At 40.9% G+C, this 18,635-nt stretch overlaps 1 protein-coding gene across 1 annotated transcript in view; it reads left to right on the top strand.

Moving 5' to 3' along the window:
- The window catches only part of ADARB2 (adenosine deaminase RNA specific B2 (inactive)), an 808,988-nt gene that overhangs the window by 272,522 nt on the left and 517,831 nt on the right, over positions 1–18,635 (top strand). Inside the window, exon 3 of the mRNA XM_069729698.1 lies at positions 11,816–11,851. Coding sequence (XP_069585799.1) covers positions 11,816–11,851 — 36 coding nt within the window. The remainder of the gene's footprint in view (positions 1–11,815; positions 11,852–18,635) is intronic.

The following is an 18,635-nucleotide window of genomic DNA, read 5'->3' on the forward strand; positions in this document are numbered from 1 at the left end:
GGGCCCCTGTTGGAAATTTTGTAATGGGGTCCTTGACCTTCAAGTTATGCCATTTTTTTTTTTAAAACAAGTCACTTTAATCTAATTCCTTTCATTGTTCCTGCTACTTACTTTCCATCGCATACATAAGGATTGATTGAATTTCAAAATAATGTAGATTACCAAACCAAGTCGCCCACCTAAGAGTCTCTCCTTGGCCCATTTTAGACTATGTACCGTATGTGCATTATACGCTTTATTAATTCAGTGGTAAATATTCTTCCCCAAACTGTTGTATTTTAAGCAGAGCGTGGTGCCCAGGGAAACCAGCAAGCACTGATATATTATTTCCATACTGTCATGTATTGGCCTATATTTCTCTTTTTCAACATGTGTAATTATTTTTAGTAGCAGAAATAAAAAAAAAAGAAGCAAGGCCATACAACAGAGTACATTTCTGCACTAGTTTTGACATATGGCTCCACTGAATCCAATAACATGTTACCAGATTCCATAAATCACGCTGCACCACTTTTGATCTAGAATTAATGGTAGTTGAATCGAAAGGAAAGCACAGTGGATGGTAACTAATCTCCACCATATATTACATGTAACAAAATATTAGCATAGGAAACAATACCTCTGAGCAATAAGCTATAATTAGTTCCTTCGCTCTGTTTTATCTCTTGATATAACACGAGCTATTAGAATTAGACATGGTAAATCATCCCGATCATAATGAGTCGTGCATACATCTCTCAGCCGTAGCCTACAAATGTGAGATTAATTAAAGATACACAAATAAAGGATCTCACTGGATATGGGTCTATGGCCCTGTGTGTTATTCTGCGTGTTTCCAAAATTAATATGAATGCAAAGCCTCAAGGTTTCTAGCCCTTGCGTAGTACTGTAGTGCTCAAACCTATTCTCAAGCAAGAGCAGAATGGTGAATAGACTCAAAAGAAAATCGATAGGTCCACAAATTGCTTGAAAATTGGTTTGATTGAACACTGAGGATCTAGGACAACCTCTTCTCGATCTGATTGTTTGCCCCCAAGGGAGCAGCTTGGTCAGGCATTGAAAAGGGGAAAGATTTTCTCAGGGAAAAGAGACTTCCTGTTTCAACAAAGAGCAGAGAAAAGAGAAGAATTTACTGGGTAGAAAGGCAAATGAGCAATTGTACGTACACAGCGCTATATAATATTATGACTGCAATATATAAGGAAAATAAAAATCTTTGATAAGAGTGCTTCTTTAAGAGGATAAAAACTTGGATGGGACTGCTTCTTTAATATATTGTAGTCATCATATGATCTAGTGCTGTGTACTTGCAATTGCTCAATTTTCCTTTCTACACAGCTAATTCTTCTCTGTTCTCTGCTCTATGTAGAAACAGGAAGTCTCTTGTTTATCATTCCACTCTTTAACTCCTGACCCAGCTGCTCTCTCTTCCGTCCCGCCAGGGACTTTTGCTTTGAGTTATGACTCATGAAGGGAAAATTGACCTCCTGTTTCTACATAGAGCTTAGGAGGATTCCGGAGTCAGTTCTTAATCACGTGATTTCATACACCTAATGGAAAAGAGAAGAATTAACTGGGCAGAAAGGCAAAATGAGCAATTGTTTGTACAAGGTGCTATGTCAAATGATGATTAAAATATATTAAGAGGATACAAACTTTGATGGGACAGCTTCTTTAAAAAGTTTCTTATATTTTTGTGTATTATTGAGTTTATGAAATAGAAAATTAAAGCGATGGTTACTCTGTAAGAAAGTAACAGTGTTGTGATTTCATGGCCCATCCTAGAGAACTATAATCAGAGCAGATGTCGGCCTATACTGTTATTTCTGGGGAATATGAATATTTTTCCATCCCTTAGTTTAGTCACTACAGGAAAGATGGCTCTAGTAGGCAAAAGTAGAAACTTATTTGCTGCCAGACACCATTTCCATAGGTTGGCAAAAAGTTTCAGAACTTAGTGTAATTAACCGCTGTGTTATTTCAGTTCTGATCCATATTATATACTGCTGCTCATATGTTCATGACCTTAGGGGGGAATTTTAGTCTGTGCAATAATAAAAACATTCAGATATATAAATGTGGATCTATTCTGTGTTATATGTTAATGTTTCATTTCCCAACACTTAGAGCCGCGGGGCGTTTGCTTTTTAATATCTCCTCTATAGTATACCTCTTGCACTATAGCACACTCCGACCATTACCGCTATACAATATTATGTGTAAGTCAGTAATCAGTGAAATTATACTTTAATGCATGCCATACTTACAGAAACTCTGCCATTCTCTTCCCACCATTGAATCAAGGGCAACGATTATGTTTTAATTAAACTTAATTACATTTTGGACAGTATAATTATGAACCATTTCAAAGCCCCGGACGCAGCTTTTTCAGAATCTCTGTAAAGTTGAAGCACTTACAGGTTTGTAGAGGAATGTAATTACTTCTTAAAGGGGTTCTCCAGCTAGATAAATAAAGCCTCCAATTATACTTAAGCTAATTGGCTTCCTAAGAAATTGGATCTAGTCTGTGTATGAGTAACAGGGAAAGTTTGAGTCTTGCTATGATGCCCAAATGTGTTCTGTGTACATTGCTACACAATATGTCGGTGCTGCAGGCTGAACGGATACATAATAATCCTTATTTACTCCGTGTTTCCATGTAGCATAAATTCTACTTTTTATCATCTATATTTTGGGGGGCAGACAATTCGGTGTTATTCTTCTCCAGCATAGAGGTCAATGGGGAGCCTAAAACCAGGGATGGACAAGTCATTGGTGCAACCAGGGGCCCAAGACATAAATGGACCACTAACACCTTCAAAGACGGTGGAATTGTGCATTACGATGGGCTATTTTGCTGCAACGTGCCCATTATTTCTCTTGGAAAGGGGCCCTCTTCTGTCTGTGTCCTTGAGTGCCTGAAATAATGCATGAAAAGTGAGTGGCGCCATAGGCTATTATTGGCATATGTTTTATCCACAAAAAAACAAAGAGGGAAAACATATACGACAAAATTGGATACGTGAAAGGGAACTAAAGGCTCAATCACACGTTCCATTTTTCCACGTACAAGAAAAACAGACCGATTATTCTGATGAGGCTTTGACCAGAGTTTGTTCAGAGTGTGGTCGGAGTGTCCATTTTTCTCATATGTGGAGAAATACAAAAACAAAGGTTTTTCCGCCTTCTCCATTCTTACAGTTTGTGAACATCAGAGTGCACTTGGATGTCATCCATGCTTTTTTCACTCACCTATTGACTTGCATTGCCAATTTCGATCCGACACTTGGACCTGTCTCCACGATTTTCTGCAGAAAATCACAGATATGTGAATGGCCCCATAGACTATCACAGGTACTCATACAGGAAAATTGGACGTTTGAATGAGGCCTAAGGCTTCATTCACACGTCAGTATTTTTGCATCAGTGTTTGCTTGCCAAAACCAAGAGTGGATCTTACAGAAAAAAACTATAATTGAAAGATTGACCTCTGTTCTGTGTTTTTGAGATGCTCCTGATTTTGGCACACAAATACTGATCAAAAATTCGGAGTGTGAATGAGGCCTTAATGACAGTCTGAATAAGCAGAATAGTGGACTTTTATGAAGACTAGAAAGTTGCTTAACTTTGCATTTAAGAAGCAAAAGTAAGTATTCATAGCTTATAAAGAAAGCATCTAATAGATGCCCTGAACTAAATAGTGCTTGTAACATTAAAAACATAGATGACGTCATAAAAAAACAGATTCCAATACACAGGCAATATTCCCACGAAGACTATTTGGTGAGTTTTTAACCCCATTCCAACATTGGTACTCTCATATCAGACTCCCCCTGTTTGGTGCAGGCTCTGGCACTGAGCCTGGCGCTGAGCCTGGCGCTGAGCCTGGCGCTGAGCCCGCACCTTTCCCGGCACATGTCAGCTGATCTATACAGCTGACATGTGCCTGCAACAGCCGCGGGAGGAAGTGCGATCCACCTGCGGCTGTTAACTAGTAAAATGCCACTGTCAATCTCTGACAGCGGCATTTAACTCGCCCTTACTGGAACCGCGTCCTTTATCCCCTTTGACCCCATCACATGATCTCGGGTCACCGATGGGTCGGCATGACAACCAGAGGTCTCCAGCAGACCTCTATGGCTGTCATAGCAAGTGAGCATTTCTGCTACACACAGGCAATCTGATCATCGCCATTGTGTAGCAGAGGTGATCAAAGTACTGCAGCTTCTAATCTCCCATGGAGGCTATTGAAGGATGCAAAAAAGTTAAGAAAAATGTTTTTAAAAACATAAAAAAATATAAAATTTCAAATATATACATATTTGGTATCGCCACATTCAGAATCGCCCGATCTATCAATATAAAAAAAAGATTTACTGTAGCCTGATCGCTAAATGGCATAATGAGAAAAAATTAAAAATGCCAGAATTACGTATTTTTGGTCGCCGCTACTTTGCATTAAAATGCAATAACGGGCGATGAAAAATAATCCCTCATCCAACCTGAGAATACAAAAAATAGAGACGCTACTGGTATCGGAAAATGGCACCATTTTTTTTAAGCAAACTTTTAATTTTCTTTCACCACTTAAATAAAAAAGCCTATACATATTTCACCACTTAAATAAAAAAGAACCTGTACATATTTAATGTCTGTGAACCTGTAATGACCTGGAGAATCATAGTGGCAGGTCAGGTTTAGCATTTAGTGAACATGGTAAAAAAACAAACAAAAAACAACTGTGGAATTGCACTAATTTTGCAATTTCACCGCATTTGGAATTTTTTTCCTGTTTTCTAGTACACTATATGCTAAAAATATTATGTTGTTCAAAAGTACAACCGCAAAACATCAAGCCCTCACTTGGCCATATTGAGCAAAAAATAAAAAAGTTATGGCTCTGGGAACAGGGGGAGCAAAAAACGAAATTACAAAAACTGAAATACCCCTGGTTGTTAAGGAGTTAATGCTGCGGATCTTGTCCATAATTTCCGCAGCATTTCTATTACAACAGTCAGATTACTGGCAATTTTTCATTGCATTTTTGATGCTGCAGGTTTTGTCTCTCTTTGGTCATGTTTGAAATAAAGCTGCTTTTCCGGCTCACATAAAACTCAACATAACCGGAAGAGAAATTGACATGTTGCGGATTCCAAACATGCGCCACAGGTCCATTTACACTGGGTAAAAAAAAATAAATCCCATCTGTTTTTCTGAAATTGTATGATGCTGCGTTTTTTGCACGGCAACAATATGCAGCAACAAAACCTCACCGAAAACTCATCTTGGAAACTAGTGATGAGCGAATGTGCTCGGATAACGTCTTATCTGAGCACGCGCGGGTGTTCTCCGTGTATCTTGGGAGTGCTCAAATATTATGTTCGAGTCCCTGAGGCTGCACGATTTGTGGCTGTTAGACAGCCTGAACACATGCAGCTGCAGGGACTCGAACATAATATAAGAGAACGCCCAAAATACACGGAGAACACCTGAACATGCTCGGATAGGACGTCATCCGAGCACGTTCGCTCATCACTAGTGGGAACTTATCCTTGCCCAGATTGCATTCAGCCCAGAAGGCAACAAAATACTCTAAAACTTTTATGAGTATATGCTTATATGTAGTGAGCTGAGATTGAAGATTCAGGGGCCCGGTGGCCATAACTCTATGTAAGTATCACAGCTTTACAAGGCGAGGTGTGACAAACGTGTTCCTAATTGGATCTGCTCCTTTTCATCTTCTGGGCTATGGGTGTAAGCAAGAAGCTCTTATTTAATTGCACAGTCCATAATTCACAACTCAGTAGCTTGACAGGTGCCTAGAATCAGTTCATCAGTCAATGGCATTTTTGGCAAGTCCTCCCTAGGGAAGCCACAAGGACATCTGTCACTGATACTAGGACTCAGATACACAGTCAGGGTCACACAAGATACTAAATACATGATAAGTTCATAGAGTTCATTAAAACCAGGACTATTTGCTTGTTGATATTGAACGGTCTTGACTTAAAGATCATAATGCAGATTTTTTTCTTGTGGACAAACGATCCATTTTTCCATATTTTTGCCCAACTGCAGTTTTCCCATTTATTAGCAGATAATCTATATTATAATGAGTCGATGCGAACATTAGCAGCTGCGCTGCATTTCTACAAAGCTTCTTTGTAACAGGAGGGCCAAGATTATCCTCAGGGATGCTGCATGGCTCAGAGGCTATTGTAAAGCTGCCATCCAGGAGAGTGATGGCGTTTGCCCTTCATAAACTCTGCGGAGCGCTGTGAATGTCACCCCTTTTCACACCCAACCTCAATCTGTCTAGTGAAGAATTTTATTCCAAAAAGTGTCTGTCGTGGACTGGACAAAACATCATTTTCACTCAGCTTCTTCCATTAACTTTACAAAGAGCAATGCTAAAGCGACAAGATCATTCTTGTACATTAAAGGAAATTATCTCCTTCAAAGCAAACAGTACAAGACTCCATAAGTCTGCAAACGTACGGCAATCATCTCTATGCTTCTGTCTATTTCTCCTGTAACAACACTAAACTAAATGAAAGATACACTATACTGTAATAATAGTGACATTATCATAAATTCTCACTATGAAGAATTAATATATATTGAGTTTTATATATATATGGTATGGTTGGCGCAAAATAGAAAATATTAGAGATATTATTGCCGCTGCAAAAACAGGACACCAACCACCAATGTTGTCCACAATAAATAATCTACTATATAAAGCTGAATGTGTGTATGTGTGTGTGTATGTGTGTATGTATGTCCGGGATTGGCATCTGCACCGTCGCAGCTACAGCCACAAAATTTTGCACCGTCACACGTCTGGACCCCGAGAGCGTCATAGGCTACGTTGTGAGGTGAAATTTTAACCCCGCGCTTTCCAATTCACCAAACAGTTTTGCCCCTATCTACATAATGGGGAAAAAAGTGAAAGGAAAAGTGTTGGAGGCGTCGCAGCTACAGCCACAAAATTTTGTACAGTCACACGTCTGGACCCCGAGAGTGTCATAGGCTATGTTGTGAGGTGAAATTTTAACTCCGCGCTTTCCAATTCACCAAACTATTTTTCCCCTATCTACATAATGGGGAAAAGTGAAAGCAAAAGTGTTGGAGGCAAATTGACAGCTGCCAGATGTGAACAAGGGGGACTTAAAGAATGAGAGCGATGGCGCCAAAGAGTATATACCCGTGCAGTTGCTAAGGTGGGGCCCCGACATGAGATAATCACCACACATGGGGATATGAACACACACACAAAATGCGCCACACACTACCACGTGCTTGAACACATATACCACCCTCACCACACATACACCAACCTCGCCACATAAAAGTCGAAACACAAAAGTCGCCGCTCAAAACTCACCACGCGCAAAACTCGCCACATGCAAAAACTAGGCTCACGCAAAACTCGCCACAAGTGTAAAACTCACCTCATGGAAAACTCGCCACACGCAAAACTTGCACACGCGGAAAAATTGCCACATGCACAAAATTTGCAACACATGCAAACGTTGCCTCACACAAAACTTGCACATACTCAAAAGGCACCAGACATAAAACTCACCACGCGCAAAACTCGCCATGCGCAAAACTTGCTGCACACAACTTGCTACACTATCCTGTCACATGCAACTCGACACACAAAAAGTTGCTACACGCATGTTGCCACACAAAACTCATCTCACAAAAGTCGCTACATGCATGTCGCCACACACAACTCAACACACACAACTTGACAAACGAAACTCGCCCTAAAACACACACAAGTCTGGTATTAGCCTTCAAAAATAAAAATCTGATTAATAAGCAGACAAACTACAAGAGCAACAAATGTACCATATAGGAAATACAGCAGCTGTCAGTCACATGACCTGTCTATTATGTGTATGTGTGAGCTAATATATACTGCCAGGGGGAGGGCTTCCTGTTGGCTGGGGATTTATCAGGCTGCCAATTTATCTTGCAAATACTGAGGTAAAAATACTGAGCAAATAACGTGTTAATGAGGTCTAATACAGGAGATCACACAGGTATATACTATATACAGGGGAGATGACACACAGATATATACTATATACAGGAGAGATGACACACAGGTATATACTATATAGAGGAGGAGATGACATACAGGTATATACTATATACAGGAGGAGATGACACACAGGTATATACTATATACAGGAGCAGATTACCTACAGGTATATACTATATACAGGAGGAGATGACATACAGGTATATGCTATATTTAGAAGATGACACACAGATATATACTATATACAGGGGAGATGACACACAGGTATATACTATATACAGGAGGAGATGACATACAGGTATATACTATATATAGAAGGAGATGACATACAGGTATATACTATATATAGGAGGAGATGACATACAGGTATATACTATATATAGGAGGAGATGACATACAGGTATATACTATATATAGGAGGAGATGACATACAGGTATATACTATATACAGGGGAGATGAGACACAGCAGGTATATACTATATACAGGGGAGATGACATACAGGTATATACTATATATAAGGGAGATGACAAACATGTATATACTGAGGTGAAAATGAGGTGTGAGGTGAAAATGAAAAGGTGTGAGTGCAAAATGAGAGGAGTGAGGGAAAATAGTGTAGTGATCGGAAAATGACAGATGTGAGGTCGAAATGACAAGTGTTAGGCGGGAATGAGAGGAGTGAGGGAGAAAATGAGAGATGTGAGGGGGGAAAATGAGAGATGTGATGGGGAAAATGAGAGATATGAGGGGGAAAATGAAAGATGTGATTGGGAAAATGAGAGGCGTGATGGGAAAATAAGAGACATGAGGTGCTATAACTAACCACAGATATTTACTATGCCCAGGCAACGCTGGGCTCTTCAGCTAGTATGTATATAAAAACCTATAAGTTTGTTTTGCGATGAACAAAAATAGTCTCCACTAGCATTTAAATACACTCTATATGTCCCATATAGTCAACAGCTGAAGTAATCAGAGATAAATAATCATAAAAAAATGAACAATCTTAGTTTGGCTCAAAATTCTCTATAGCATATCCAAAGTGCCATATGCAAGTCAGTCTCCATGGTAGCGGTGTGATGTGATTCCAGCCGTTATCCGGGAGAAGTGTGAGGTACCAAGGAAGAGTGTATCTTCAGGAGTGTAGTCCCGGCCGGTGACTTACACCCTCCTTTTTGCATCCTTACTGGTGGTGCACAGATGGAGCCGATGTATGCTAGGAACCTGTGGCGCTGCAGACGCCGAAGCAGGACCTTGTGTGACGTTGGTGATCACGTGCCCGTCCGAGGTAAGGAACGCTGTGTGGACCAGTTCCTAAGCGTTTAGAAGATCTCCGATCTTCATCGTCAGGGATGGTCCACTAACGTTGTAAGCTTCCTTATATAGAATTTCTATGTGAACTGGGAGGAGGCTGTGGTGGGCAGGGTCGCTGCTGCACACAGCATTCCTTACCTCGGACGGGCACGTGATCACCAACATCACGCAAGGTCCTGCTTCAGCGTCTGCAGCGCCACAGGTTCCTAGCGTACATTGGCTCCATATGTGCACCACCAGTAAGGACGCAAAAAGGGGGGTGTAAGTCACCGGCCGGTACTACACTCCTGAAGATACACTCTTCCTTGGTAGCTCACACTTCTCCCGGATAACGGCTGGAATCACATCACATCGCTACCGTGGAGACTGACTTCATCACTCACTAAGGTATTTTCGAGTGCTTTTTGCATATGGCACTTTGGATAAGCTATAGGGAATTTTGATCCAAACTAAGATTGTTCATTTTTTTATGATTATTTATCACTGATTACTTCAGCTGTCGACTATATGGGACATATAGAGTGTATTTAAATGCTAGTGGAGACTATTTTTGTTCAGCGCAAAACAAACTTATAGGTTTTTATATATTGAGGTTTACCAAAAGATTGACATTTAAAATTGACACAACAAAGAAAATCCATATAGTACTCTCTTTATTTCATTTCTATGTTTTTTTTTTATTTAAAGGATATCTGTGCGTAAGATCATCTCCCCTAATCTGTCTGCATGTAGGTCACAGAAAGTTGAATAAAATGATACCTTGATATCAGAGATCCGGTGTCTCATTCCAGAGATATCCACATTTTTCTTATATGTAAATGAGCTGTTAAGATCTATGGGCCGGACATAGATCTCTGTAAGAATCTGCCTCCAGAGCTTATTTTATTTGAAAGGGGCATTACCAGTGTGAGACCTGTAAATCCGGAGAGCAGACTGTCAGTCATTACATGTCTCACACTGGTGACACCCCATTTCCATATAAAATAAGCTCTGGAGGCAGATTCTCAGGGAGATCTATGTCCGGCCCAAAGATCTTAACAGCTCACTTACATGTTAAGAAAAATGGTGATTTCTGTGGAATAAAACATTGGAATGCAGATATCAAATTATCATTTTATTTAACTTTCTATGACCTACATGCCCATATAGTTGGCTTAGGATGGTTGATGGTTCTTTCCTCCCAATATCAGAGCAGTAGAGACAGAAGCCTCCATTGTCCCCTTACTGGGTTCCCTGCTGTAGTTTTGCTAAAATCACTGTTTTATTTACTGCATCTCTTCTAGTCTTCTCAATAATGAGTTCTGTGTAACCCCCCTTTCATCATTGATTTATCGCTTTCTGCCGACACAGCATCTAGGCAGAAAGCAGCCAATCAGTAGTGAGGGTAGGCATAGTGAAAGCTCATTTATGTCAAGGAGTACATAGCAGGAGATAGTAACTGAGAGAACTAGCAGAGCTGCAGCAGATATGAATGTTGTATCAAAACTGCAGCAAGCGGCCCAGTAAGTGACATTTCACTGAAATCTAGATCTCTGCCCCTACATCGTGCGGCTCTCAATTTGAGCAGTAAAATTAGAGTGACAGATTTTCTTTAAGGGCGTAATCAGACGGCCATATAACTTGGACCAAGATCGGAACATAGTGCATGTACTGGATGACTCTCCCTACCTGAGAGCTTCATGTATTTCTATGCAGATGTCACGCTTGGATTTGGAGAGTCGCCGGCCAGTCCACGCACTGCTTTCTGATCTTGGAAAGATTTATAAGGTCGTCTGACTGTGTCCTTAAAAAGACCTATCGCCAGGTCAAAAAATCACTAGTTTTTGCTTTCATGTTATTTCCACTGCTCCCTTGAACATGCTATTTTAGTTTGCTTTTTTGTTCTTTTTGTTTGTTTTTGTTTTTTTTTTTAATCTGACATATGGTTTAAGATATAAAGAATATTTATTTTATGGCCTTTACCAATGGGTTATTGCTCACAGATTTTTGGGGGGCTTATAAGGCTACTTTGCATTCTTGCCCTTTGAAAAACACCCCCTTGGTAAAACCGTAAAAAATAGCAAAAAAAATGGCACATAATACTGGAATCATAAGGTGGATTTAAAAGAAAAAAAAAACGTGAACATTCAGGGGATCAGCAGGAATAATGCACTGATGTCAGTATATGTTTAAAGAATGAATCGGTGGCTGAATTTTTTTTCTACATGTTCCTGAACCTGAGTAAACTCTCTAAATACCTTTTGCCTTTTCTACTACACAAATAGTGGTAAGAACAAGCCATAGGGAATTGTGGAATAGATAGCTATTTATTACAAGTACGTATTTACTGATACAGTAATCTGCTGCATGTTATTTATCTCTTGATTAAGATCCATCATATTAATGCAATTTCTTATATAAATATTTATTTGTTTCTTACAATGAACTTTCTATTGTGTTACAGGATACAGAAATGAAAATGGAAGTTGTACGCAGAAGGGTAAGCTTTTCTTATTTTGCATGTGTTGCCTAACATTTCATTTGGGGATCGTTCATTCTTTATGATTAAGTAATTAATCGTGCCCCATTCCTCCCTTTTCTCCACATTTCTTCAACAATATTTTTTGCCATTTTATTGCTGTCTGCAAGGAAAATCACAGAGTCTTAACATTTAGAACATATTCTCATATGAATTGTGGACGTAAAAAATAAAATAAATTCAAGATAGATAAACTGATAGTATTTTTAGTGCTTTATTGACCAATTAATGAATGGCAACAGGTAAAACAATATTTTTCGTGATAACATATGTGCAGATAATTTTTTCAGCTAACGTTTTTGTGTTTAATGTCTGTGAAAGATTCTATATATGCAATATAAGCTGTAGCATCACTGCTGGCATCCCTCCATGGCTTCCCATCCCCCACCATGCAGGTACACCGACTTACTCACTACTCCAGGCCACGCAGTGAGTTCTGTCCTTTGCTTGCTGTGTGCATACTTCCTAGATGCATGCTGAGGGCGGCCATGCATGCACTTCCTGATTCTTAAAGATACAGCATGCGCATTCCTAATGTCCCCGCCCTATTACTGCAAGGCACTTTGTACTTAAGGCACCTTCTCCTGTTGGAAGGTACCTGAGCAGCATTCTCTTTCAGTGTATGTGTGTGCAGCTGCTGAGTTGCCAGGTACTTTCCTGTTCCTGAAATCTTGGGGGCTAAATACCCAGGCCTGAGCCCTGAATCTATACCAGTTTCTGATCTTTACTGTTTCTGCCATCCTGGGGGCTGAATACCCAGGCCTGAATCCTGAACCTGTACCTGTGTCTGTCTTTGTCTGAATTAGGACCAATCCCTGAACCTGTTTCTATTCAAGTCTGGATCTTTCCCAAAACCTGCTGTGTCTGAACCAGTACCTATCCCTAAAGCCTGCAGTATCTGAACCTGTTCCCATCTCTGAAATATGTAGTGTCTTAAAGAGTGCTTATCTCTAATCTGTTGTCACTGTGCAACATTATTGCTAAGTGAGTACACTTGCTACTTCATTGTAAGTACTCTATTTGAACTCATCCCACTCATCCCAGTCTGTCTTGTCCGTACCTATCCTTGTATGTGTCCTGTATGAACCTGACCCTGTCTATTCTTGGTGAACAAAGTCCTGTCTTGATTGTCCGCCTCTGCGGTTCCCTGTCTGTCTGCATCTGCGGTTCCCAGTCTGTCCGCATCTGAGGTTCCCTGTCTGTCCGCATCTGAGGTTCCCTGTCTGTCCGCATCTGAGGTTCCCTGTCTGTCCGCCACTGAGGTTCCCGTCCGCATATGAGGTTCCCTGTCTGTCCGCATCTGCAGTTCCCTGTCTGTCCACCACTGAGGTTCCCTGTCTGTCCGCATCTGAGGTTCCCTGTCTGTCCGCATCTGAAGTTCCCTGTCTGTCACCACTGAGGTTCCCTGTCTGTCCGCATCTGAGGTTCCCTGTCTGTCCGCATCTGAGGTTCCCTGTCTGTCCACATCTGAGGTTCCCTGTCTGTCGCCACTGATGTTCCCTGTCTGTCCGCCACTGAGGTTCCCTGTCTGTCCGCATCTGAGGTTCCCTGTCTGTCCGCATCTGAGGTTCCCTGTCTGTCCGCATCTGAGGTTCCCTGTCTGTCCGCCACTGAGGTTCCCTGTCTGTCCGCATCTGAGGTTCCCTGTCTGTCCGCATCTGAGGTTCCCTGTCTGTCCGCATCTGAGGTTCCCTGTCTGTCCGCATCTGAGGTTCCCTGTCTGTCTGCATCTGCGGTTCCCGGTCCCTCCGCATCTGAGGTTCCCCATCTGTCCGTCACTGAGGTTCTCATCCGCATCTGTGGTTCCCTATCTGTCTGATCCCTATCCCCTTGCCAGAGACCCAGTTCTTCCTGAAGCCATTTCTGTCTGTTATGTATGAACTGGGTCCTATGCCTTCCTTTATAGCAGTCGTGTCTGCTAGCACCTTCATATCTCATTGAGGGTCCAGCTGCCGCATGACCGAGGTCAGTCCTGGTGTAGCACCTGGTCATGCCTCCCTGGGCACTTCTCGGATCGCAGCGCCATCAGTTGCCATGCATCTGGGGTCTGTCTTTGGGAGGCACATAGTCATGCCCTTCCAAAATTCACAGATTTTGCAGTCTAATTAGACATAAACTTTGCTCATCTATGCTCATCTGTCGTGGCAATTTGTTGATTATTTAGCCAAGGTCCAATTTTATTTTAGAATTATTATTATATTGTCAACATGTGGTAATGTAGATGCAGACGCCTCAAACATGATGGCTGCCATAATACATCAATAGCACAGATGTTTCCATTCATATTGAATGAATAGACTGCTACTCAAATTGTCCAGGATGGTGCCTCCTTAGATGGCGGCTACTTCATCTATACGTCATGGATAAATATATCAGATAATTTGTATACCGTATTTGCTTCATTATTGTGGTATTTTGATAAATATAAGTAAGATTATTTCACAAAAGTTCCTTTGTGTTTTCCGAACATGACCCTATAGGTTTCATGGTACGCTGCACTAGTTCTGATCTCGGGATTTCCTTATATAGAGTTTCTTATTGACTTTGGATTGTGGGCGTCTTCGGTGTGTGTCTATTCCATTTGGAATCAAGACATAAATGTCATTAGCAACTTGAAAGACTTAGAAAAATGAACACATTTTAAAACAGGTGCCCAGTCATTACGGATTCATTTGGTGCTCATTGTAATAACATTAATCATGATTAATTCATTTTCTAGTAATGTACCAAAGGCTTGTTCTTGAGCAGAATTTTGATTTTCCAATTTTCATCTTATTCCAGCCATGACAAACGAAGGTAAAATAACATTTAGAGTTTCAGAAAAAAAACATATTGTCATACTGTACATTCACACATTGCTTCTCGATCAGAAAATTCTACTTGTTTAGTTTGGTAGATATGATATGAGCAGAGGCAATATACTGGTCATTTTTGGAAACACACAGAAGAAAAAAAAAGGAGCAACAATAATCCCATATAAAATATATCAAAAAGTTTGTTAAGGAAATAACATCCACAAGACAAAATATAACACATAACATAAAAAGACAAAGTGGATGGTTGGTAAACACAGGTGTAAAGCATATGGTCCAAAAAATAAGTATAATGGATGGGGAAAACCGAAGAATAGCAGCAAGCGATATAAAGTGCCAGTGCTCATGTAGTGATTACTCCCATACAGTAAAAAATACCAATCCATAGACCACATATAAAGAATGAATGAAAAAAGTTTGTACAACACTACTAAAAAAATAAGGTGTGTATCCATCTCCTGTGCACCAAAATCCAATTATCAGAAAACTTTAAATGATGGTTAAAAAGGAAAAGCAAAGCAGATTTCTTCACCTGAGGTATCAATTTATTTAGTATTATAGCGCCATTATAGCCATGTCTTTTCTTTACATTACAAAAATGTGCTGACAGGTTCTATTTTGGCTTTTGGGATCTTGATGACTTTCCTAAATTGGACTTCCAGATGCAAAGTTGCAGTAGGAAAATAGGCTACCAGGGTATTGTACCCTCCTGATGTTTTTGGATTAGGCTCCAGCAGAAACTTATGGGTTTTATCTCCCGCGTCAGTCAGCAGCCTTACTAAGGCTACATTCACACGTCCATTTTGACTTACCATTTGTCTCTGTTTGGAGGAACGGACAAATAGATTCATTTCAACAGATCCTTTGCATAACTGATGCAAATGGAAGCAGAGGGACTCAATTATTATGCCGTCCGTCTGAGTTCTTATTATTATTATGGGATCTTGTTTTGGTTTGGTTATGTGTGAATTTTTAGAATGGAAGGAAAAGGGCGGCATGCAGAACATTTTTTTCTGCTCTAAAAATGAACACACAACTAAACCAAAACAAGACCCCATAAGAGTAAGTGGGGTCCCCTGTCTTCTGTTTGCATCAGTTACGCAACAGATCTGGTTTTGACAATATTTGTCTATTCTTCAGATTCGGATCAAAGTGTGTATGAAAATGGCATGTGCTTAGCCTAGAGAGGTCCCTTACTGATTTGATATAGCATGTGATTGAATGAATAGTCACATCTAGACTCACATTTTTCGTTTTCCTGCTTCTTAATAGGAGCTGAACAGTAAAAGTGATGGCAGTGTTGGATTTATCTTTTAATAAAACATACAACAAATGCCTCCTGCCACTGACTATAATGAGGTGAGTCTTGGATTTCATTAAAAAGTCCTTGGATTGAGAGGGATAAGCACTAGGCCAGTTGAAGTAAGTAGTTCTTGCCATGAGTAGGAACCATTCATGATATACCAGTTCAAAACACATAGGCATTTCCATTTTTTCCAGGATGTCCAGTTTTTTTATCACATGGAATGTACTCTATTTCTATGGATGAAATATGGATTATCTTCATCTGTTCTTGGCATCGCACTGGTCATCTTCTGCTGGTTGTGACCTGCCAGATCTCTCCGGTGCCTGCTGGTAGACCAGAAGTCACTTCTCAATGTAAATCTATGAGAGCGAGAATGAGGAAAAGTGATTTTTAGCTCTGACAAAAATGGTGGAATGGGCCCGAAGCGGTAACGGGAAAAGCAGAAGACGGCAGCTGGCAAATATATTACTAGGGACGGAGAACAGATAATAGTGATGCCAAAATATAAAAAAAAGCCATAGTGGTGCTTTAAGAATGATATTTTATGGAGTTTGAGTATAAGACCAGCTGTTTTCTTCAGCAAACAATAAATCCCTGCTACAATTAATAAAATCCAAGTTAGCGATGAGGACCGCTTTACTCAGCAAGACATTTTGATCTTTGTTGGTGCGAAAAGTAAATTCAATGCTTCAATAGCATTATTTATGCTTGATAAAGACTGGACTGTTCGAAATGTTGTTGCTGGAATTTCGATGAATGAAACAATGAAGGTATTTTTGTATTTTTCTATATCCTTGAAGAGCGCTGCCTTTACATAATTTTATGTGTGTTGCATCAAATGGATTCCTTCAGCATCTGTGGACTATGTCGCTCCCTATGTGTAGAAAAGAGATATATGGCACTCCTCGTGAGCGGCTCTGGTGCCCAAGTAGGGTTCCAACTCATGATCCAATAGTAGCAATAAACTGGGCACTCAGATCTGTATATGTAACAGATTTATTGGAAATCCACAAATTAACGTTTCGACCTTCATCAGAACTGATTGCCATATGGGAACTGCAGATCGTTAGAGAGAACAGCGCCATGTAGGGGCGCGATCCAAATAGCTGCAAGGCGCCACTCTGCAGTGACTTGGATCATGCCCTTACATAGCGCTTCTCTCTGATGATCAGCAGTTTTCATACGGCAATCGGTTCTGATGAAGGTCCAAATAGACCAAAACGTTAATTTGTGGACTGCCAATAAATCTGTTATATGTTTACACAGTTCTGAGTGCCAAGTTTATTGCTACTATGCTGCTCCTTATAGCTCTGGCTGTGCTGCTCACAAATTGAGGAATATGGTGTTTATTGTGCTGTCTGTGGTATTCATCTCTATAGTATTATCATTAGTATATTATGCGGTACTGCAATCTGAATAGTTTAGAGTACCTAGGCAGTAATTCTTGAAACACAATTATTTCAATCTGGTACTCTATAGTTTTAGTATTTAGGCACTGTATAGAGCTATTAGTTGGGACCATTATGGCACTATTATTGGGGACTTGTGTTACTCTTTTCTTAGCTTTTGTTTTTTTTTAAAACCATTTTCACTTCCTCTCCTTCCAAACTAATGAATTGGGGTCAAAATATGACATCTTGCCAAGGAACCATCACATCGTTTGATCATTTTGGGGTACATGTTCATACCATATGGTTGTTTGTACCATAGGTGATTTCCATAAATCTACTGTTAGGAGTCGAGTTCCTGTCGCTGCACAGTGGGAATCTCAAACCATGTCCGCTGCGGTCTCCCATTCTGCATCAGCCGCAGTGGAGCCTGCTCAGCGGAGACATTGGTCCCAGCGTCTCACTTAGTCTGGTATTGTGCAAAGGGTTACTGTTGCCTTTTCAGGCCCTGCTATTGTACCCTTTACTGGTCTGCAGCAAGCAGGCTTTTCTGGGACTAAGTCCTGCTTTGCACACACTGAGCATGCCCACGGGAGGACCTCTCATTGAAGGTCGAGGGTCACATGCTCAGGCCCTGTAGCAGCTCCCATTGGTCCTCCAGGAAGGTCCTGCAGAGCTGCAACTATAAAACGTTCGCAGGTCCGCACGGCCATGCGCTAGTGTAAACTATGTATGTGCTCAGCGCCAGTGTGGTCGTGTGTGTGCAGTCAGGGACCCGGCTGAAATAAGCCCCTAGAATGCTGGCAACTCCGGCGAGGAGTTTCTTGTGTGTACATTCAGGGACCCGGCTGAAATAAGCCCCTAGAATGCTGGCAACTCCGGCGAGGAGTTTCTTGTGTGTACATTCATGGACCCGGCCAAAATAAGCCCCTAGAATGCTGGCCCTTCGGCGAGGAGTTTCATGTGTGTGGATTCGGGTCTGGCTAATAGCCATTAGAATTCCAGCTCCACTGGAGAGGAGCGGCGTGTTTGCATTTGACTGCAGACCACTGTCGGCTCTACTAAGTAGCTGTGTTCCTCTGTGAGCTAAACAGGGCACAGCGTTCTCTTTGCTAATGGACCCTGTGAAGTAACAGAGTTCGTTTATACTAATATACTTCACCGCCTTACTTAGCAGCAGGTTCTTTCCTGCACTGTGGATCCCAGGTTGCGAACGCACCAATTACTTCTAATAAATA

This window comes from Ranitomeya imitator, chromosome 6, assembly GCF_032444005.1.
Source record: "Ranitomeya imitator isolate aRanImi1 chromosome 6, aRanImi1.pri, whole genome shotgun sequence".
Taxonomy (NCBI): domain Eukaryota; kingdom Metazoa; phylum Chordata; class Amphibia; order Anura; family Dendrobatidae; genus Ranitomeya; species Ranitomeya imitator.